The sequence below is a fragment of the Carlito syrichta genome, unplaced genomic scaffold (assembly GCF_000164805.1).
Source record: "Carlito syrichta isolate Samal-C Ts95f unplaced genomic scaffold, Tarsius_syrichta-2.0.1 Scaffold303572, whole genome shotgun sequence".
Classification (NCBI taxonomy): Eukaryota; Metazoa; Chordata; class Mammalia; order Primates; family Tarsiidae; genus Carlito; species Carlito syrichta.
The window spans coordinates 571,063-593,505 of record NW_007247668.1 but is presented as its reverse complement, the minus strand read 5'-3'; the positions used below and the strand labels follow the sequence as shown (position 1 = coordinate 593,505).

Below are 22,443 nucleotides of genomic sequence, written 5' to 3'. Positions count from 1 at the left end.
AATGTAAATGTAAGATCAAGAATAAAATTAAATTATGAACAATTTGAGATTGTTAAGGAACAGCCTATTTCTATATTCTTTTAAAATGAATAATGATGAATTTTTTTCAAACATGTTTCAACAAATGATAAAATGGTTTTACTTTTATATGTCAATATTTACAGAGTTTTGAAAGTTACGTTCTTTATAACTAGTCACACTTTGGTGAAAGTTTTTATGTATCAATCTAAAAATGAGTAAGAGACTTTTACAAAATTGTTTTAGGCTATGTAGAAATAAAACATTTAACAACTCCTTTTGTAGCTCATCCTGCTTTTGTTTTCTGACCAAAAATCAAGTGTCAGTAATGTGGCAAACACTTTCTAGTTTAGTATTGGTAAATGAATTAATTTACTGATTGACATAGTTCTAAGGACTCCTTGTTCTACCAGATTTAGGGAAGATATTTAAGAATAAAACGGCCAGGCACTATGGGTCATGCCTATAATCCCAGCACTTTGGGATCCTGAGATAGGAGAATTGCTTAAGCCCAGGAGTTTGGGACCTGTCAGTGCAGCATAGCAAGATCTCATCTCTACAAAAATAAAAATAAAAAAATTAACTGGGCGTGGTGACATACATCTATATAGTTCTAGCTACTCAGGAGACTGAGGTGGAAGGATCACTTGAGCCCAAAAGGTTGAGGCTACAATGATCCATGATTGTGCCACTACACTCAAGCCTGGATGACAGAGACCCCAACTCAAAAACAAAACAACAGCAATGGCAAAGTCTTTGGTACTTATGACACTTCTCAAAAGAGGATAATAGCCCATCACATTTTATTTCTTTCTTTTTATCTTCACTTTATTCATGTTTATTCTTCTTCCCTTCGGAGGCCCTCCCTGAAAGGTGTTATTTCTGTATGTTTAATAACCAGACGGCAGTCCCCTCATCCATGGGGGGACTTTAATAACCACTCCAGCAGTCCTCCCATCAATGGGAGATATGTTCCAAGAACCCCAGTGGATCCCTAAAACCAAAGATAGTACTTTGTATATACTGTCATTTTATTCCTATACATCTCTGCCTCTGATAAAGTTTAGTAAGAGGTTAACATCAGTAACTAGTAATGAACTAGAAAATTATAACAATATAGTATCATAAAAGTTATGTGAAAGTTTGGCAATAGAGGCTGTTGAAAAAAAAAAGTTATGTGACTGTGGTTTTTCTCCCCCCCCCCCCCCCGCCCCCCACCAAAAAAATCCTGCTGTACTGTATTCACAGTTTTGGACCATGGTTGACTGTGGGTAACTGAAATTGTGGAAAGTGAAACTGGAATAAGGGGAATTACTGTTTTGGATTTGTAAATTTGTGATTCACCAAGTTTGGACATTTGGGATCTTTATTTCTTCAAATATATTTTCTACCTTACTCTTTTTCCTCTCTACTTTGATTCTGATAATATTAGACCTTTTAGTATTATCTGATAGGCCTCTCAGGTTCTGTATATTTTTTCAGCATACACTCTATACTTCAGATTGGATATCTGTATCATCAAGTTCATGGACACTTTCCTCCGTTATCTCTAATTCTGCTATTGAGGCTAAACAGTGCACTTTTTATTTCAGTTATTGTATTTTTTACTTCTAGAATTTTCTTTTTTTTTTTCTTACAGCTTTAGTGTTTCCACTGAGAATTTCCATATTTCCATTCATTTCAAGAGTGTTTACTTTTATCTCTTGGAGCACAGTTACCATAGCTCCTACATTTGTCTGATAATTTCAACATCACTGTCATCTTTGGATTGTCTTTTCTCTTGTGAGTTGATCACATTTTCCTGATCCTTTGCATGGAAAATATTCTGCCAGTGGCGTTTTTGCAAGTTGTTTGTTCTGTGGCGTGGTCCCTTGCATGTCAAATATTTCTGGACTGAATTCTGAACATTTTGAGTATCACATTTCTGGACTCTGGGCTGTTTGAAAAATGCTGACTTTGTTTGCTTTACCAGGCAATCTCAACGCAGTTCTGTCTTGTATGCTGTGGGCAACGGTTCCAACATCAGTTCAGTTTTCAAAACTTTTGCTGTACTGCTTTGAGTCCATGCATGCCCTCTTTAGGGGTTAGTATGGAACTAAGCAGTGGTTGATATCGTAGTTAAGTTTTGAAAGCCTTTGGGACTGTCCCCACATATGCACAACTCAGGGACTTGCACTGGTTCATACATAGAGTCAGGCCCCCTTCTTCAGCACTCTCCTCTCTAAGATTCTCTCCACATGCTCCGACCCCTAAGAGCCCTTTTCTTGTTCTGACCAGAAAAGATTGGATTTCCCTTGAATAAATTCTTGAAGGATTGCCAAGCAACATAGTTCTCTAAGACTTGGGACCATCCTCAGGGCAAAGCAGTAAGTGAAAAAAATAACAGGAATTTTCCCCACACCCTTTGGACCATGAGGACCCCTTTCCCCCTACTTTTCTGTCAGTAAGACCAGGTTTCTCCTGGAGAAAATTTTAGCTGCATGTGCTACTGCTTGCTGTTCTGCCACATAGTGGCTGATTGCAGCTGGCCTTGAGAGAGAAAATGCGAGCAAAAACCAAAACCTGAGCTGGGTGTGTGGTGACTCACACCTGTAGTTACAGCACTTTAGGCGGCTGGGGCAGGAGGATTGATTGAACCCAGGAGTTTGAGAACAGGAGTCTCAACATAGTGAGATGTCATTTCTGCCAAAGAAAAGTACCCAGATGTGGTGGAGCACACCTGCCATTTCAACTACTCGGAGCATTGCTTGAACCCAGGAGTTTGAGGCTGTGGTTAGCTGTGATCATGCCACTGCACTCCAGTTTGGGTGATAGAGTGAGATACCTACTCAAAAAAAAAACAAAACTAGAACGAACAAACAAAAAAACCCCCTGAACTTCCTTCACACTCTTTTATTTTGCCCTCTGGCCAAAAAAAAGGCATTTGCTGCTTGCACCCGCCCACAGTTCTAACCTCAGACCAACCCTGAAGGAAAAAAGGGAAAAAACCAGAATGTTATTCCCAAACCAGTCCCCTTTTCAAGCTTTGATTATTCTCCTTCATTCATCTGCCATTGTTTTATCTTTCAGAGTTAGGTAGTTGCTTTTTGAACACAATTTAGAGACAGAGGCTGAAGTGAACTTTTTCCTTCTTGCTAGTCCCTGATAACCCTTCTTCTCTTTGAAGCTTTCTCTTCTTCTCTTTCCGCCCTCTGCTTCTCCCACACCATTCTTTTTTCTCCACTTTACTCCCTTTCTCTTCCTCTTTTGCCTTGGGATCCCAGGTCCAAAGAGTAAGAAAGAAGAACCTTTGGTCTTTGGATGGTCCACAGCAGGAGTTGAAAGCTCAGAGTGTGTTAAAGTCATAAATCAAAGTCAAGTATGAAAGTAGACCCAGGAGGCTGGAGACATATGAAGAAGTCGAAAGGAGTTGGAGGAGAATCCTTGGGCCAGAGCGATCACCTGGTTATGATCACACTTGTACTTTTTGGTAATTTCTGTTTATAATGCAGATTCAGCACTTAAAAACTGATCCTTAGGGTTTTTCTTTTTTCCTTTTAAGAGTTACTGAGTCTGTCGTACAACTGTATATAAATCTTGCAGTGAGTGCTGGTGAATTTTGAGATTAGGAAGAATTTCAGCAAACTTATCACTTATTACTTCAGAAAGATTGTTAACACTGAAAGGACAGGATTTAATAAATAAAGTAAAATATTTCTAGTCATATTGTGAGAAATAACTGACCATTATGGACTGATATCCCCTTTGATGCTTTCCATCAGTGGTGTGTTGCAGTGTGTTGGTTCTGTGGTCTGAGGTGTTGCAGTCAGTGTGGAGGACAGAAGAGGTGGTAACACTTGCCATGATCACTCATGAACTGAGCGCTCACTGAGTATGATCACAGTGATAAGTACTGTGGAGCATTCAGAGGGAAGTTATAATAATGACACTTAGGCATCACTTTACAGGTCACAGAGTTCACGTCATCGTCTCCTTTCATCTTCCCAAGAATCCTGAGGCAGGTATTCTGGGTATATACTGGGTAGATAATATGTATAACTCTTTTCCAGAAGTCCCCTGAGTTTCACGTTGCTATTTGCAGCTGCCAGCTGTAGGCACTGCAAACTCAGATCCTCTGAGTTAGCCACTGCCACCCCCATCTCTGTTTTGATCGATACCACCCCACCCCAAGCGAAATATCTAAAACATACAGGCTCCTTCCTTTCCCTCCAAAACCCCATCCATTTAATCTGTTCTCAAGTCTTGCCTAATCTAAACTTTCCTCAGATTTTCTCCAACCCACTGTCACCTTCCTAGTAAATTACCAAGTCCCCTCTCATATCTCTCGACCATCCTTTCTGATTCCTCATCATTCCCTTGTTTCTCATGCTGTGATAGATTGCTCCTGGCACATAGTGAACGTTTAATTAATATTTACTGGCCATTAATGCCTCCGTGTCTTTGCACATGCAAGTGATAGGCTCTGGACTGCCTTTACCTATGAATCACACCCCCTCAGCCTTTGAGACTTAATTTAATTCCTAACTTAATTTTAGTAGCCTCCTATCTCTTAGGGCTCAGTTGAGTCCCCATCCTTCTTGAGCCCTCATTCCTACATGCTTCCACAGCATTCCTGCACAACTGTTATAGTAATTCTTAAACTGTGAGTCCTTGTACTCTGAAGAGTGCATCTTAAAAATGCAGATTTCAGGCAGGGTGTGGTGGCTCACACTTGTAATCCCTGCTTCAGGAGGCCAAGGTGAGAGGATCCCTTGAGGCCAGGAGTCAAGACCAATCTGGGCAACATAGCAAGGCATTGTCTCTACAAAAAATAAAAAATTAGTGGGACATAGTGGCACATGCTTATATAGCCGTAGCTACTCAGGAGGCTGAGGTGGGAGGATTGCTTGAGTCCAGGAGCTCAAGGCTGCAGTAAACCATGATTGTGCCACTGCACTCCAGCCCGGACAACAGAGCAAGACCCTGTCTCTGAAACGGGAAGAGAAAAAAAAAAAAAGCAGATTTCTGGGAAGACCTAGAATAACTGAATCAGAATTGCTAAGAGTGGGACCCAGAAATCTGCATTTAGGAAGCTCTCTCCTTCCTCTCACCCCACCCCACAATGATTCTGATACACAAGAGAAAGCATGAGAACCACTGCTCTGTCCTTTCATCTGCCTTGGCCTCTATAGCTAGTTCCAGGACTGAGAGGTATGGCCACTCAGAGCTGTCTCTGGTTAAGTTTAAATACCTATGTCTTTTTTGGGAGAAAAAGAGCAGGAAAGTTACTCAGATTTAACTGGTTTTTAACTATAGAAAGAGGCACAATACTTTTTCTTTTTTTTTTTTTGGAGGTTTCATCTTACGTACCATACAATTGACCCATTTTAAATGCCCTAGGTAACCCCTAATCTACTTTCTGTCTCTATAAATTAGTCTTTTCTGGATATTTCATGTAAATAAAATCATACCATACATGATCTCCTGTGTCTGACTCACTTAGCATAATATTTTGGGGGCTTAACTGTTTTAGTATTTTATTCCTATTTAATGGCTGAATAATATTGCTTTGTATACTTGTGCCATATTTTGCTTATTCATTATCAGTTGATGGACATTTGAGTTGTTTCCATTTTTTGGCTATTTTGAATGATGCTGCTATGATGTTTAGGTACAAGTCTTTGTGTAGGCATATGTTTTCATTTCTCGTGTATACCTAGGAGTGGAATGGCTGGTTCATATGAAAAATGTGTGCTTAACTTTTGAAAAAACTTCTCATGTTTTTAAGCAGTTGCACTGTTTTCCATTCCCACCAGCAACATATGAGGGTTCCAGTTACTCCATATTCTCATCAGCACTTTTTATTACCTGTCTTCTCAGTTGTAGCCATCCTAATGAGTGTGAAGTGGTATCTCAATGGAGTTTTGATTGGCATTTCCCTAGCATCATTTGCCTGTCTTCTCTGGGAAAACATCTAGTTAGTCAGTTTTTAAATTGGCATATTTGCCTTCTTATTATTGAGTTGTAAAAGTTCTTTTTCTATTCTGGATATAACAGAAGCAATACATTTACCTAATGGAGGGACAAAAGGTCCAAGAAACCCTTGCCCAGGTTGTAATAGTAGCCTGGCCAACTGGGTCTTTGTGACTTCTCTTTTCTCAGTGCCAGGGTATGGACCTTGGGGGACTCCTAGAAGCAGCCCGTTTGACTTCACCTCTTCCATGGCCTAAACAAGAGCAAAAGGGTAATGTGGGGACCCAGGAATGGACAGAGCTTCCCCCATTGCATGGACACTTAGAAAGGGTCACAGAAGCCTGGCTTGGTGGCTCAGCCTGTAATCCCACTCTTTGGGAGGCTGAGGTGAGTGGATTGCCAGAGCCCGCGGGTTGGAGACCCGGCTGGGCAACTTAGCAAGACCTCATCTCCACAATAAATCAAAAAAATTAGCCGGGCTTGGTAGTACACGCCTGTAGTTCCAGCTACTTGGAAGGCTGAGGCAGAAGGATCGCCGGAGCCCAGCAGGTCGAGGCTGCCCAGCAGGTCGAGGCTGCGGTGGCCGGGAGCGGCCACTGCACTCCAGTCTGGGCGACAGAGTGAGACTCCAACTCAAAAAAAAAAAAAAACAAAGAAAGGGTCACAGAGGGAGGTGGAGAGGGAACTTCTTTTCAGTGAAGGATTGCTACCTTACATCTAGCTAGGTGAGTTCCCATTTCATGGTAGGAAAATAGAACAGAGATTTATCCTGATCCCGCGCAGCATTGAGTCTTTGATTGGCTGGCTCTTACTCAGCCTCACCCCCAAGTCAGTGCACAGAGCCAGCCCTCAGGTTGCACATGGACTCTGCCCCCCTGGGCTCCCTTCTGCTACAATAGCTCAGTTCCCTGTGGCCCAGTGTCCTGGCCCATCCCAGGTGGCTATGGACTCCTCAAGATGATTGAGGGCACAGTCTGTGTCTCATGTGCCTGTGTAGCCCCAATGGATGGCACAGAATGCAGGTCAAAACATGTTCACATACAATTTTCTTAAGTTTACTGGATGAAGAAAAAGGAAAACATTCTTGTATTGGGAACGGGAAAATTGCCTAATAGGTTAGGTAATCTGCCTGGAACTGGTTGTCAGTGAAGGGGTTGGCACTCAAGTTCTCTAATCCCTTTCCCACCACATCAAGTTACGAATCCTAGTCTCTTATCTTCAGAAATTTCAATTTAGAAATCTAAATTGGTACTACAAGACCAATCTGGGTTGGTTCCGAGGAGTGATACCCACAGAGGGCAAATGGAATGGTGAGGTAATTTCTGTACATGGTGGGTTAATTTTGCCCTTCTGCGTTCCAGCCTGGATATGATGGAAATGACAGGCAGTAAGTACCTCATGAGGGATTACCTCTGATCTGTGGCATGCTGGAAGCCCTCTTAGAGAAGTTGGGGTTTGAGGAATGGAGGTAACAGTGCCAGGAAGGACCCTGGAGGCAACAGGATCACAGTATTGGAGAGGAATGGGGTAGGGAATGTTTGGGGTATGGTGAGTCATTCATGTAACATTTGGGTTATCTCAGGAGCCTGGGAGTTGTGGCTAGAGCACTGGGGTGAGATCCTTCTTCAGGTCAGGCTGAAGGGTTTGCTTTTTCCCTCTGCAGTGGGATATAATCAATTGGCTCGCCAGGACCTCATATACAAGGGGACCCCAAAAAAACTGGAATTATCATTTGGAGGGGGGGCCCCTTATAGTACAGGCTTCCCACTACATAAGAGTTCTAGGAACCCCCTGACATCAGTGTACCAGCTAGCATTGCTGTGAGAGACTGCATTTGGCTTTAGTAAAATATATATATATATTCTTTCAATGTGTTTGCCTATTTCATGATGGATGATTTACAAGCACACCTGCCCACACTGTGCTGAGTGTTCAGCAGCTTTTGACCAAAAATGGCATGACCGGTTCTTAGCCTAAGAGACTTTTTTTTATTTCCCAGGGTGAAAAAAGTTCTCAAAGGAAAATGTTTTGCCAGTGTGGAAAAGGTGAAACAAAAAACAGCAGAACCACTAAAAGGCACCCAAATTGATGAGTTCAAAAACTGTTTTGATCAGTGGGAAAAGTGTCTCCTTAGGTGTATTGTGTCAAACAGAGAGTACTCTGAAGGTGACTGAAGTTTAAACATGCGAGAATAAATACACAATTTTTTAATAAATAAATTCTGGGGTATTTTGAGTCCCCCTTCATATGTTTTCTCCAGTTTTCATGAAAAATTGAATTTTTTTTACTTGTATAACTCTCTGATATTTCCTATTCTGATTACACCATATCAAAAATCAGAGACTGGGCACAGTGGCTCATACCTGTCTGTCATTCCAGTGCTTTAGAAGGGCAAAGCAGGAGGATTGCTTGAGTCTAGTAGTTTGAAACTGCACTGAGCTATGATTGTGCCACTGCACTCCCGCCTGGGTGACAGGACAACACTCTGTCTCTTTTAAAAAAAAAAAAGATTCTTGAAATATCTTTGCAGTAAAAAGAAAATGATGATTTTTGTTTGCTGTTTGGTGAGAAGCTGGCCTCAGAAACACTCTGTAGGCGAGTAAGCAAAAGATATGCAGGCAGGCACCTTGGCAACATGAATATATCTCTCAGTGAAATGACTTTCTGGCTTGACTGAACAGAGTTTGCTTCCAACCCTCTCACACTACAGCTGGACAGGAAATGTTTCTAAATCAGCCTTGATTTTCTAGATATGAGCATTGTGCCTAGCAGATAGAGAAACTGACTGAATGAAACAAACATATTCAACGAACCAGTCAATGAATAAATGAATGAATGAATGAATACTATGATGTCTTTTTCTCCTATACATACCATTACCCAATTAGTAATAATAAATCACAAGATTACTTCTCCCAGTGATTGGTAGTTTCCTGGGAAAGAAAAGAAATTTCTTGATAAAGTTATGGTAAAGAGAATTTAACACTCTAAAACAGTGTGATTTGATGGTAACTTACCAAATAATTTAAATTTTGACTCTCTTATAAAGAAATTAGTCCAGTGTAACTGTATTTTTGCTGAGAGCTCACATATTAGCCAGTTGCCCAGGCTTACCATGAGAAAAGGTTTGAAAGTCTCCAATTTCCTGTCACTTCAAGTCTCTTTCCTATTTAATCTAAGGCTCATGATTTTCAGAATCCTATGGATCTGAGTCTCTCTTACAGAATAAGAAGAGACACTATTTAATGGGCAGGCACAGTGGCTAATGCCTGATCCAAACACTTTTAGGAGGCTGAGGCAAGAGAATCCCTTGAGGTAAAGAGTTCGAGACCAGCCTGAGCAACATAGTGAGACCCTGTACCTACCTTAAAATAAATAAATAACCAGGATTGGTGGTGTGGTGTGTCCTATAGTCTTAGCTACTCAGGAGGCTGAGGTGGGATGATTGCTTGAGCTCAGGAGATTGAGGCTGCAGTGAGCCATGATTGTGCTACTGCACTCTAGCCTGGATAACAGAGTGAGATCTTGTCTCAAAAAAAGAAAAGAAAAGAAAAACTCTCACCAAAATTATTTCTGCGTCTTTGGCTTAGTAGGGAGAACTTTGAACTAGCAATCACGTAATCTGAATGACCCCGCTTTTTTATTAAAATAAAAATGTTATCAAAGTAGCATTTTTTTTACTTGCTTTATAACTTGCTGTGAGGAATTTACAAAACTCTTTAGACAATATGCCTTTATTTCAAAAAATTGAAATTCTAAAGCAAAATAGCCTTAGAAGACCCAAAGATTTACATGAGAGGGGGCAATTGTGCTCTTTTAAACCGTGGGAGGTCATTTACCATAAAAACTATCACTGTATCACTGTATCAGAAATGGTTCTCTTAATGTGACAAATGGTATAGCGAAGAAACTATAGCTCACATCACACTTAATGGTAACCTTGATGATATGCCCACAGGTATACTTTATTTAAGATCAGGAAAAGGCAATAATGTCTGCTCTGTTACTTCTATTCATTCGTGTAATGTAATTTCTATCTACTGCAATAAGAACATAAAGCTAAATAAAATATCTAACATTAGGGAAAAAATACAAAAATAAAGCAAACCAAGGAAGGAAGCCACTGTGGTTCCCAGTGGGAAAAACTAATCTAGCACCTTCTTTAAAATTTATCCTATGAAAATCTGGCTTTCAGCCCGATCTGGGATGGTGCCAGTGAGTAGGCAGGCAAGGAAAAGGCAGTGAGTGGTAGTTAATAAATTAGTCAATCAAAAAGTATTTATAGAATTCTCTAGGTATATGGTACCATGCTGGACTCAGTGGGAGAGGCAACGAAGAGTAAAATCCAACCTCAGCCCATGTAAAGCTTGCAGCTGGTCTCTTCGGGAGGTAAGGTATACAAGTGCTAACAGAAAAGAAAGCACAAGTCAGTATTTTAATTGGGCAGTATGTCTTACAGACACTAAATATGTAATCCAGACATATAGGCTGTTATTCTGGGCTTATCACCATTTAAATTGTGCCATGGGGTGTCAATGTTCAAAGCAGCTACGAAAGCTGCTTTTATAACTGGTTAGACTGAGTTAGTTAAAAGCTTACCAGACCCTTTACCACTGAGCATAAGATGGTTTGGGTAAAGAAAATATGAGAGAGCAAGAAGTGCTATTTTCCAAAATGGTTCCACAGAGATTGCGTTTGTGTCCTTCACAGAGGGTTGTTAAAAAGAATAAGAGTCATTACAAAAATGTTTAGGAGAAAATATGTGACTTTTTAAAAAACTGCACACCAAAATTTTCATTTTATAATCATCATACATACAAACTTGAAAAAAACCCCTTCTAGAAATGTTGGAAGAGTAAGTACACAGAGGAAAATGAAACATTGGGAAAAAATATATAAGGGTATACTGATCTGAAGTTTTTAGTTAGTCATTTCCATTGATCAGATCTTCTAGATGACTACTTAACAGTAAAATACAATAACTATTCCCACCAAGAGCAAAATAAGATGGAATATCTTCCTAGCAGCAGCTAACATGCTTTTCACTAACCACGTTTCAGACTTTATATACTTTCATCCTTGATAGCAACCCTATGTGTAAGTTGTAACTGACACAAAATGAAATTAAGCTCTTTTCCCAAGGTCTCCTAGCTAGTGAGAGTCAGAGTACAGATCTGAGTGCATCTGGTTCCAAAACCACAACTCCTCAGTACTATCCTGGTTATAGAGGAGCAGAACAACTGGGATCTTATAAGATGTTTGGACTTTTATCATTTCAAACTCTCCTGTGGAATTCTGCTTTTCTGGAAATTGTTATGTCTCTGTTAGTGTTTTAAGCATAGTCATTATATTATGGACATAACATTGGACATTGAACATAAAATTGGAGAGTATTAGGGGCTAGGTATTTATACTTTGAGGTTGGGTTGTAGAAGATGATCAAAGAGATAATATATTTTTAAACAATGATAGCCATCTTTTCTCCTAGAAAAGCATTTTCTTTATTTATAAAAAAATTTGTTTTAACTGCTATGGATACATCATAATCGTATGGGAGGAAAATATTTTCTTGATTCCAGAATAGCTTATTATTCCAAGACAGTATATAAAAGACTCTGACTATCTGTAATCTTATTGAAGGGTGTAAAGTATTTGCAAATACTGGGAGAAATATGGTGTGAGAAAAGTTTGAATTGTTGATATATTTAGAATGCAAGTTTATTTATTTATTTACTTATTGAAAGAAAAACTTAATTTATAAACTCATTCAGAGATAAACAATATGCAAAGTCAATTTCTTGTCAATTCCACAACTCTGAACAAAGCTCAGCCTGTAATCCCACGCCTTGGGAGGCTGAGGTGAGTGGATTGCCTGAGCCCGTGGGTTTGAGACCCGTCTGGGCAACTTAGTGAGACCTCATCTCTACAATAAATCAAAAACTTAGCCGGGTGTGGTAGCGTGTGCCTGTAGTTCCAACTACTTGGAAGGCTGAGGCGGAAGGATTGCCGGAGCCCAGCAGGTCGAGGCTGCGGTGGCCGGGAGTGGCCACTGCACTCCAGTCTGGGTGACAGAGTGAGACTCTGACTAAAAAAAAAAAAAAAAGTAGATTGACAACAAAACATATCATTGTAAATGTTTAAAAACACTGTGGACACAGAAATTTCAAAAACTTCCTCCAGAGAGGGAAATATAGGTTATATCCAAAGGATCAAGAATCAGAATAGCTTTGGACTTCTCAACAGCAAACTAGAAAGTTAGAAGACAATGAAGCAATATTTTTTAAATGCTGAGGAAAATTTGTAGCCTGGAATTCTATTCTCAGCTAAACTAGCCATCAAGTGTGAGGACCAAAAAAAAGATATTTTCAGACTTTCATAGCCTCAGAAATTGACCTTTCATGTACCTTTACTTCAGAAGAAGATTCATTTTCCAATTAAGTGCACTAAAAAAGAGGAAGAAATAGGATCCAGGAAACAGGTACAAATAAGAGAGAGGGAAGAGAAATCCCTAGAATAAAGATGACAGCAAGTCCCAGGTTACAAATGTGTAGCAAGCCTTTGGAGATATTGTGCAGATTGGAGTAAGTCTCCAGAAGAAGTACCTCTGAGAAGAAAAAAATTAATAGAATTCCAGATATGTTTGGTCCTATTGAATGGAGGAAGTTTGGAGATGCATAAATTTTTAAGTATATAGAAAACTGAGAAACTAAAACTAATGTTTTTAGCAAAATAGGTAGTGCAAAAAATGGAAAATAATATTAGTATACCTTCTGACTCAGATGCAACTAGTCATAATTGTGTTAACACTGGATAGTATTCACACAAAAATTGTGATATGATACTATTGGGAGGATGAGACAAAAGAAAACATGCATGCATGTGCTGGTGGGGAGTGGGCAAGAAAAAAATAGACCCTCATATTTTCAGTGGGAACTCAATAGGTAGTGCTTAAAATAGAAGAAAAACAACCAAGACACAGAGATATAAGCATGTTATTTAGAGATAAGAAGGTAGTTACTGAAAGAAACAATTAAAATAATTGAAAATGACTGACTCTTGAGACAAAGAATATAAGGGGATAGGCAGGGTACTGTTGTGTTTCTGTAAGAAGCCTTGAACTGTTGACTTTTTAAATTCTGTCATGTTTAGCTATGATGAAAATAAAAATTAAACTTTAAAAGAGAAAAAGTGAGGGAAAAATTCAAATAAGAAAAAAATGACAGGCCAGGCTCGGTGGCTCAGCCTGTAATCCCAGCACTTTGGGAGGCCGAGGCGAGTGGATTGCCTGAGCCAGCGGGTTCGAGACCCACCTGGCAACTTGGCGAGATCTCTTCTCTACAATAAATCAAAAATTAGCCCAACATGGTAGCACGCACCTGTAGTTCCAGCTACTTAGAAGGCTGAGGCGGAAGGATCACCGGAGCCCAGCAGCACTCCAGTCTGGGTGACCGAGTGAGACTCCAACTCAAAAAAAAAAAAAAAAAAAAAGATGACAAGGATAGATCTGTTTCTCATTATGATGAAATTCAAAAGAGAATACTCAAATTAATACAAAACAAGGAAGTTAATATTAACTTTAAGCGTAGTTTCCTAAAACATCTTTAAAAGGAGAAAATCATGAAAGGCCCTCTTTTTTCCTCCCACACACCCTTACATCCTCAAGTGTTTGTATCTTCTGACCTCTCCTTGCTGTTGGCTTCTACTTAAATAGGATGACTAAAATGTCTGGAGGGCCAACTTTGAGCTGCACCATCGAGCCCAGTCTTTTAATTCTCCAGCTGTGAACTGGCTTCTTTGCTCCCTATCTGATTCTTAGAATATCTTCTTTCAAGCCATCTTACCCTGTCCCCCTACTCGGCTGGCCTCTTGATCCAAACTCCTCCGTCTGTCCCCCTGTATCTGACTCATTCCTTGCCCTGACCTTGCTGTCTATATTTGCTTTGACTACCCCATGCATTTCCTCAATCTAATTCTTAATTCCTGGCTGCTACCTCCCTGTCAAAACTTGGCTAAATCCATTTTGGAACGCCAAGGCGGATGGGACTGCCTGGGAAGAATTTGGAGAATCTGCAGCTCTGTTCTTTCCTCGTTCTTGAGAGCCAGGATAGCAGCTGAGGGCATATGTGTGTCTGTGTGTGGGGTGGGGAAGAAAGAGAGAGAGATCATCTTGGACCCCATCAGTCTCTCTGGGAATGCTAGCACGTATCCTGGTGTAGTCTTTCTTCTATTTATTCTTCAGTTTCTCTTAGAAACTGTTCTAAAATTTTAAACCCATAGGCATCTTTCCAGCTTCCTTGCATGAGCTAATTTTGACCTCTTTAGAGGCTGTGGCAAGACCTCAATCTTGTTCATGGGAATTTTACATGGAGTGACACCTGAGTTGCTTTCGACTGCATTCCACACCAATCTGTCCAGCCCTGCAGTTCATGGGCTGACTCCTGTTGTCTTTCAACATACGGAGCACTATTAGATAATGTGAGTTTGGGTCCTGTCAGGGAGTGTGATTAAGCCACAGTTAGAGACAGCAGTCCTAAGTGTGAAATGTAACAGGCCTTCCCAAAACAGCTTGATCTGTGAGCTGCTGGAGGTGGCGAGTGCCTTTCTGTTGGAGGATAGGGAACTTGCTAACAAAGCAAACACATTTTTTTTTTTCTATCGCGGGCTAGGTCTGTGGTGGTAACATTTGGCAAGTTGAGTAACAGTGAACATAGATAACTGTGAACAGATGGGCAACTATTAAAAGATTTGAGGTGCTTTCATCATTTCTCAAATGGCCTTCACCCACCTACAGGATACCCAGTTCCCTTGCAAGAATATTACGTAAAGGATTCAATTAAATTTCTTCTTCCTTTTTTTTCTTCAATTGCAATGGAAGTAACAGCTCTGACGTGGAGAGGAAAAGAATAGATGAGAAATTTCTAATTTTGAATCCCCTTAGGATTAGATGCTGATTTCAGCCGTGCAGAGAATGCTGCCCCATATTTTGAAAGAGTAACTGCTGCCAGTTTCAGGAGAGATGACTTTCCAAAATAGACAGTGAACTCTGCCATCCATAGCTGATGACCATCTGACATTTGGACACAGAATTGCAGAGCTATACACATGTTTTGATAAGTATAACCTTGCTTTTAAATATGGCAGCGATGTGTTGTCATTGTATTTAAGCTAAAAACTGATGGAATACAAAATACAAAAGAAAAATGCATTGCCTGGTTCCCAGCAGAAATATAAAATATTTGTACATCTGAGAGCCATGAAATTTACCCATGCTCTAGGGCAGCAGTGTCTCTGATTCAGAAGCATACTGCTCCTCTTTTGCTCGGAATGATGTTTGGAGAATTCTTAAGAGTGAGAAGAGCAACGGGCACTGATTAAGATGAGGCATGTTTCACTCTCTTCAGGAACAGCAGGTAGATTTTGCCAAAAGCAGTCCAAAGTTCGTGTGGCCAGGGTTACAGTGGCTATAAACTGGATCTCATGAACTTGGACAAATTGGATTAGGTTCCATTCCTCAGAGCTTGCCTTAATGACATGTAAATTCTAGGATCAATAATTTTAATATAATTTTATAACTTTAGTGGGTACTTACCCTATGCACACTCATTTAATTATCCGTTTAGAAGCAGGAAGGATGCCCCATTTTTATCCCAGCCCTCTAGTCAGCTTCAATCCCTGTCTATCCCAGCCAAGAGTAGCCAAAGATGCCTGTCTTCAAAATCCACCTCACCTAAGACTCAATTTTGCCTAAAAATAGCCAGTAGCCTTACAAAACAAAAATAACCATTTTACATATTTTGAATTGGAATCCCACCATTTAGGATAATTACTATTTAAAATCATTCAGCAACAGAAGCATCAAAGAAGCTAATAGTAAATGGAAAACAATGAGCTCTTGGAAGTGATGGCCTCTTTGCCTGCTAAATGATGTGCAGTTTCATAAACTCATGATTCTCCTAGGCTGGATTGTTTGGTTTTGTGTAGTTGAGTAAATAAGGATTATCAGTGGGTTTAGTGTCCCCCAGAGAATTATACTCTAACAAAAAGAATTATAAAGAGTTAAAATATGCTCCTACTAGCTAGCAGAATAAGAGTTGGCAATATTAACTTTGAGATTCTCTGGCTTTTAAGTAAATGCTATACGTAGATTATATCATTTAACAAGGAAGCATCTAAGCAAGCACTCAAGAGCCATATAGAGTGAATATTTGTGTATTACTTGTAAAGAATCACTGAATTGAATAGAAAGTAAGCTCAGTACAATTTGCTATTATATTTGTTCCAAGTTTTATGTCCTTTTGAATTTCACATATTTTCCTGAGGCATAGAAATACTCTTTAGGTAATTAAGGCCTTCCGAGTGTTTTGTTTTTGTTTTTCCCCTCTTTTAATTTTTATTTTAAAATTGTGGGGTACAATTCAGAGCTAGGTGTACAAATATTCACCATGCAAGTACACTTATTGATGAGGTATGCCCCCCCTTCCCCAGGCAGATATCAACTACTGTCAATCCCACCTCCCCACCCCCACAGCTTCCTGCCACTTTCAATCCTTTTCTTCAAGGTCCACTTATGAGTGAGAATATGTGATACTCAGATCTTTGTTTCTGTGAGAGGTCACTCAGTATTATACACTTTAATTCCATCCAGGTTGCTGCGGAGTTCATGATTTTGTTCTTCTTTGTGGCGGTTTTTATTTTCCTTCTCTCTGTTATGTGTTGTGGTGTTGGTTTGCTAATCCTCCTGATACTCACACAGCTTCTGTTTGTGCCTGTGCTTTTCTAGAATGGCAGACATGCAGGGACTGGTGGAAAGGCTAGAGCGAGCCGTCAGCCGCCTGGAGTCGCTGTCTGCGGAGACCCACAGGCCCCCTGGGAACTGCAGGGATGTTAATGGTGTTAACGGAGGTAGGGCCATAAACTGTTGTCATTACTGGTTTCCATTCGGGTCACCTAATTTTGTTCCCATCATTTATTCTCAAGAAACATTTCTATCTACTTCTTTCAACTTCCCTACTCCTTCCTTCATGTGAGACCAAGATGTTAACCAGAGGAAGACAGTTTCTAAAAAAAAGAAAGGAAGAAAAGTTTTAACCCATGATCCACAAAAATTATCAATATCTATGCCTCTTTTTTTTTTTTTTTAAGAGAGAATGGAGTTTTGTTCTGTCACCCAGGCTGGAGTACGGTGATGCCATCAAACTTCTGGCTCAAGCCATCCTCCTATCTCAGTCTCCTGAGTGGCTAGGATTACAAGCATGCACCACCATACACAGCTGATTTTTTTAAAACATTTTTTTAATAGAGACGGAGTCTCACTGTGTCACCCAGGCTGATCTCGAACTCCTGGCTTCAAGAGATCCCTGTCACCTCAGATTTCCAAAGGCCTCCGTGCCTCTTAAAAGCATAACCCATGTGCCATATGTCATTATTCTTTTATTTTTAGTGTTCATATTGCTATTCCACACTCAATGAATAAATATATTATCTATGTAATAATCAAAAAAGAAACTAATGTTCCTAACTAAAATGTAAATTGAGGGGCATTATCGTTCTGTAGATTTTAATTTTAAAGAGAGCAAGTTATTAAATTTAGGAACCACAGTTTCCTAATTTTATTAGGGAGCTAGTCTGATGTGAAGCCAAATATGATTTTGATATAGCGTGGCCAGATCACATTGTTTTACCTTTGCCTGTTCCAAACCAAATATGTACACTTTCTCAAACTCCTGGATTCAACCCCTTGCCTCAGCCTCCCAAAGTGCTAGGATTACAAGTGTGAGCCACCATACCCAGCTAGCCTCAAATCAAATATGCTTTCTAAAATAATTTCTTTTAGATTTAATTTCTTTATTTTAATTTTTTATTATTTTATTTTAGAATCATGGAGTACATGTGAGAAGTTTTTTACTTAAGTATATTTCATGAAGGCAAGGCCTGGGCTTCTGATGAGTCCTCCCAAATAGGTTTTTAATACTATATGCTAAGGTACTAATGCCACACTTTTAAAAAGATTATTTTAAATGGTATGATCAAAAATAAAAGGTTAACTACTTCCTTAGGAAGGGTACCACATATGGCATACTATCCAAGTTAGCTACAGTAGTTTTTCCAATTTCTTCTTGTCTAAGGACCAAAAAAACCTTATTTACCAAAAATGTATTTAACAAAGAAAAATACAGTGCTCTATTATTTTTTTCTTTTCTTTTCTTTTTATTCAGGGTCTCATTCTTTTGCCCAGGCTGGAGTTTAGTGGCATGATCACAGCTCACCGCAGCCTCAAACTCCTGGCTCAAGCTGTCCTTCTGCTTCAGCTTCCTGAGTAGCTGGGACTACAGGCATGTGCCATCATGCCTGGCTAATTTTTCTGCTTTGTTTATAGAAGTGAGATTTCGCTATGTTGTCCAGGCTGGTCTCAAACTCCTGGTCCCAATGAATCCTCCCTCCTCAGCCTCCCAAAGTGCTGGAATTACAGACGTTATCCACTGTGCCCAGCCCTCTATTAAATTTGAAATTCAGATAAAGAACACATTTTGAGGGGTGTAAGTATGCCCCAAATACTACATGAACTATACTGCATGGTACACGCTTATGCCAAACATTTATTCATTGCTTATCTGAAATTCAAATTTAACTGGGCTATCTGTATTTAATACGGCAACTCCATTTTGTTGCATGTGCATTTGCTCCTTATCTGGTCCATTTTGAATCCTGTCAAGCTTTGGGGGGCCAAAAAAAAAAAAAAGCCTTGGAGAAGAGGGGGCTTCAGAAAAAGCCTCACTAGGAAAGACCTACATTGGTGCTTCTAGAATTTCAGGCATATCTGGAGCTGTGCCTGTCTTACATGCCATGGGACAAAAATTACTGTGTGAGCACAAATGTGCTGGCTGGTTTATTTCCCCCCTGAACATAATGAAAATTAAAATGCTTTGGATGAATTGAAAGGGGGTGTTGTTTAAAGGAAGGCTGCCAGGAGCCTGTAAGTTTTTTCCGCACCAACTGAAACACATCTATGATTTCATTATAAGCCTCTTTTTGCTAACTATGCAGTTGGTATATGAGATTCAGTAAACTTTATTTGTAAGAAAAGATTTTCATGTTCTCTTCAGTAATTTTGTTTAATTATGTTGTTGGCATTAGGTGATTAAAGACATTTCTCTAAATTGCTGACCACAAATATAAAGCCTGTGATGGGGAGACACCCCTTATTAACAAGGGTGCCTGAACGATGCACATTTGTATACCTAACCCTTAACTATACCCCACAATTTTATAATAAAAAACAATATATATATATAAAATAAAGCCTGTGAATACGCAAAATAAAGTCAGAATCCAGTTTCCAGGAGATTGTATAGTATTGTTGGGGGGGAGGGAACTCAATAATTTCAACCTCACTGTGCAAAGAGGTATCATAGACTGAACTTTTTCTAGAAAAATGAATAGGCTATGTAGAATTAGAAGGCACATAATTACATTATTTAGGTGCTTAAACAAATATTTTCTAATAGAGCAAATCTTTTCAAACTAGTTATTAAAGCAGAGCTCTTTTAAAACAACTTAACTGGCTGTTTATTTTCCTACTTGAAATGAAGTAGGGTAATTAGTAAATTGTCTGAATGATATCCTTAAAACACTTTACTAATCTTAAATAGCATCGTTTCCATTTCTTCTTAATAAGCTTCGGTAATTTTTGACATTCTATTTTTAACAAATCATTAAAAATAATCTTTCACCTTAAATATGAACATCATCATTACAATATTATAACCAAAGTTAACTTTTTTTTTTTACTTTAAAAGAAACTTAGAACATAATCTTTTACAAATACATAATAGACATAGATCAAGGACTACTCTATTATCATATTGGTATTATGATATGTTTTATAATGTTGGGTGGTTTTTTTTTTCCCCCCCGACAGGTAAGTTTAAATCAGCAATTGAATAAATATTTTCTGCATTTTGGCCAAGTGATAAGCACTGTGCTAAGTGCAAGGACATCTAAGATAAATTATAAACAGTCTTAATCCTCTGGAATCTTTGTTCTCAATGTATTACTATTCAGGGCCCCAGATCCTTTGATTAAGGGGTGCTCAAAGGATGCAGTCTGTAGAGACAGACAAGTCTGCCCCGCAGGGGGTGTGAGCAGAGCTGAGTGATGAAATAAAATTGGAAAATATTCTCTTTTATCATTGTACCTTCTTCTATGTAGAGGACTCCATCACATTTCTGAAACTTTCTCCCACTTTAAGTATTCAGCAAAGACCCCCCTCAGGCCTCTTCCAAAGCAACAAACAGGTTTATCTGTTTCCAAATCGATCTATGAGAAATCTTTCGGCTTGTGCTCTTTTCATGTTCTAGAAGTTGGTATACACTGTGTTGTGAACTTTAAGATAACTCAGCTTCAACAGCCTACTTTAGAAGTTAGAATGTAGATGCAGAAAACTATAAGTAACCCCTTGGGCCTGTGGAAATGAGCACTTAGACAAAAGAGAAAAAGAAGTAAACATATCCTATAGTTTTGTGCGCATGGAGGACATGTTTCTGCAATATGAGAGAGATAATCCTAGGTTTTGGTTAGGATTTTAATAGTCTGTAATGCTGAGTTTCTCAATATTAGAGACATGAAATCAGATACTTAGATTTTCTTTTTCCTGTTAATTAAAAGGCAGAGAAAGAAATGCAGAGCACACCGGTTGAGCAGTTGTCACTTCGACTTTTATAATAATTTGGTAACTCCAAACTCCACAGGTATTGGCTCAGCAGGCATTTTCACTCTACCATGGCTGAATCCCCTCCCCCTTGGGAGTGAAGAAGGAACAGAATGAATGAAATCAGCTTTTTTTTTTCTCCTTGCCCCAAGTTCACTATTATCTTTTAACTGCCCTGGGTAATCTTGGTAACTATTTGTAAGGTTGTTCTAGCACCCAGGCAGGTCACTATAGAAGAAAGTACACTGGCTTTGGATGAATCCACTGGATTACATTTTGGATCTGCCTTTTATTTGGTACAGAACTTTGGCCCAGTCACTGTTTTCCTCTGTTTCCTCATCTGTACATTGTAATGGTGCTACTTATCTCACTGAATTCAGAGAGAATGAAATGAAATGATGTAGGTAAATGTCTTTATGCAGGAGGATAAAAAATAGAAAGATAATGCTTTCCCAACCCTTTGAGAAATATTTACTAAGTTTTGATTTAGTAAAGGAATGACTTAGTGAATTAATTAGTGAAAATAACATTGATGATATTAAAGTTCTATATTACCAATGGCAAGACAAGACAGTCTGCTTTTTATTAAACTACCAAGTAACAAAATGCTCCTCTCCCAAAGGTGTGGCACCCTCCGTGGAAGCCTTTGATAAACTGATGAACAGTATGGTGGCCGAGTTTTTAAAGAACAGTAGGATCCTTGCTGGTGATGTGGAGACTCACGTGAGTACTTTCCTCCCCTCTTGCCTGGAGGGTTTACCCAGCCCAGTCTGTAACAACTCTAATGGTGTGATGAGATCTTTCTTTATGTTTTTTAACTCCAGCAAAGCAGTTGGTGGTGAAAACATTCCTTTATGCATTTATTCATTTAAATATTCCTACTAAGTATTGCCCAGCACTGTTCTAGAAGTTGAGAGTGTAGGGATGAGCAAGAGAGGCCAAGTTCTGCCCTCACAGAACTTTCACTTCACTCTGGGAAACAGATGATATACACAAATGTACAAATGAATTCAGGCAGCCTTAAGTATGACAAAAGAAATGAGAAAACAGGATATTGAAATAGAGGGAGTGTCAGGAGCAAGGATGTTGCTTGAGATCAAAAGGCTTATCTGAAGAAGTGATGGTTGAGCAGAGCTCTGAGTGGAGAAGGAAAGTGAGCCTTGGAGTGATGTGAGGAAGAGAGTTCAAGGCAGAGGAAACAGCAAGAGCAAAGGCCCAGGGGACGGAACAAGCGTGGCATGTTCTCAGCAGAGCAGAAAGCCAGGGAGAATGGTAGCAGGGGGTCAGAGCACAATAGGGTTTTCTCATTCACAGTAAGGGACTTGGCTCTCTTTCTGACTGTGATGGAAAACCGTTGAGGTTCCAGGCAGAAGACTTGGGCAATTTTTATCTATCTTCTGGCTGAGCTGACACAGTCACCAGTCACCCTTCTTCTCTCCATAAAGTGCAGCCTGAGGCTATCACCCCACACTCATTAGGATGGCTACTATCAGAAAAACAGAAGGTAACAAGTGATGGCGAGGATGTGGGAAATTGGAGCCCCTGTGCACTGTGGGTGGAAATGTAAAATGGTGCAGCCACTGTGAATAATAATATGATGGCTCCTCAAAAAATTAAAAACAGAGTTGTCATATGATCCAGCAATTTTACCTCTGGATATGTAACCCCCAAAATTGAAAGCAGGGTCTCCAAGAGACATCCATGACAATAGCTAAGTGGTAGAAGCAAACTAAGTGTGAATCAACAGATAAACTAAATGTGGTCTA

General features: G+C 39.5%; 1 protein-coding gene across 4 annotated transcripts in view; it reads left to right on the top strand.

Moving 5' to 3' along the window:
• The window catches only part of CAP2 (cyclase associated actin cytoskeleton regulatory protein 2), a 147,102-nt gene that overhangs the window by 9,188 nt on the left and 115,471 nt on the right, over positions 1 to 22,443 (top strand). For all 4 annotated transcript variants that reach the window (XM_021712657.1, XM_008058670.2, XM_021712658.1 and 1 more), the window contains exons 2-3: positions 16,751 to 16,872; positions 21,300 to 21,400. In XM_021712657.1, coding sequence (XP_021568332.1) covers positions 16,752 to 16,872; positions 21,300 to 21,400 — 222 coding nt within the window. In that variant the 5' untranslated portion in view covers position 16,751. The remainder of the gene's footprint in view (positions 1 to 16,750; positions 16,873 to 21,299; positions 21,401 to 22,443) is intronic.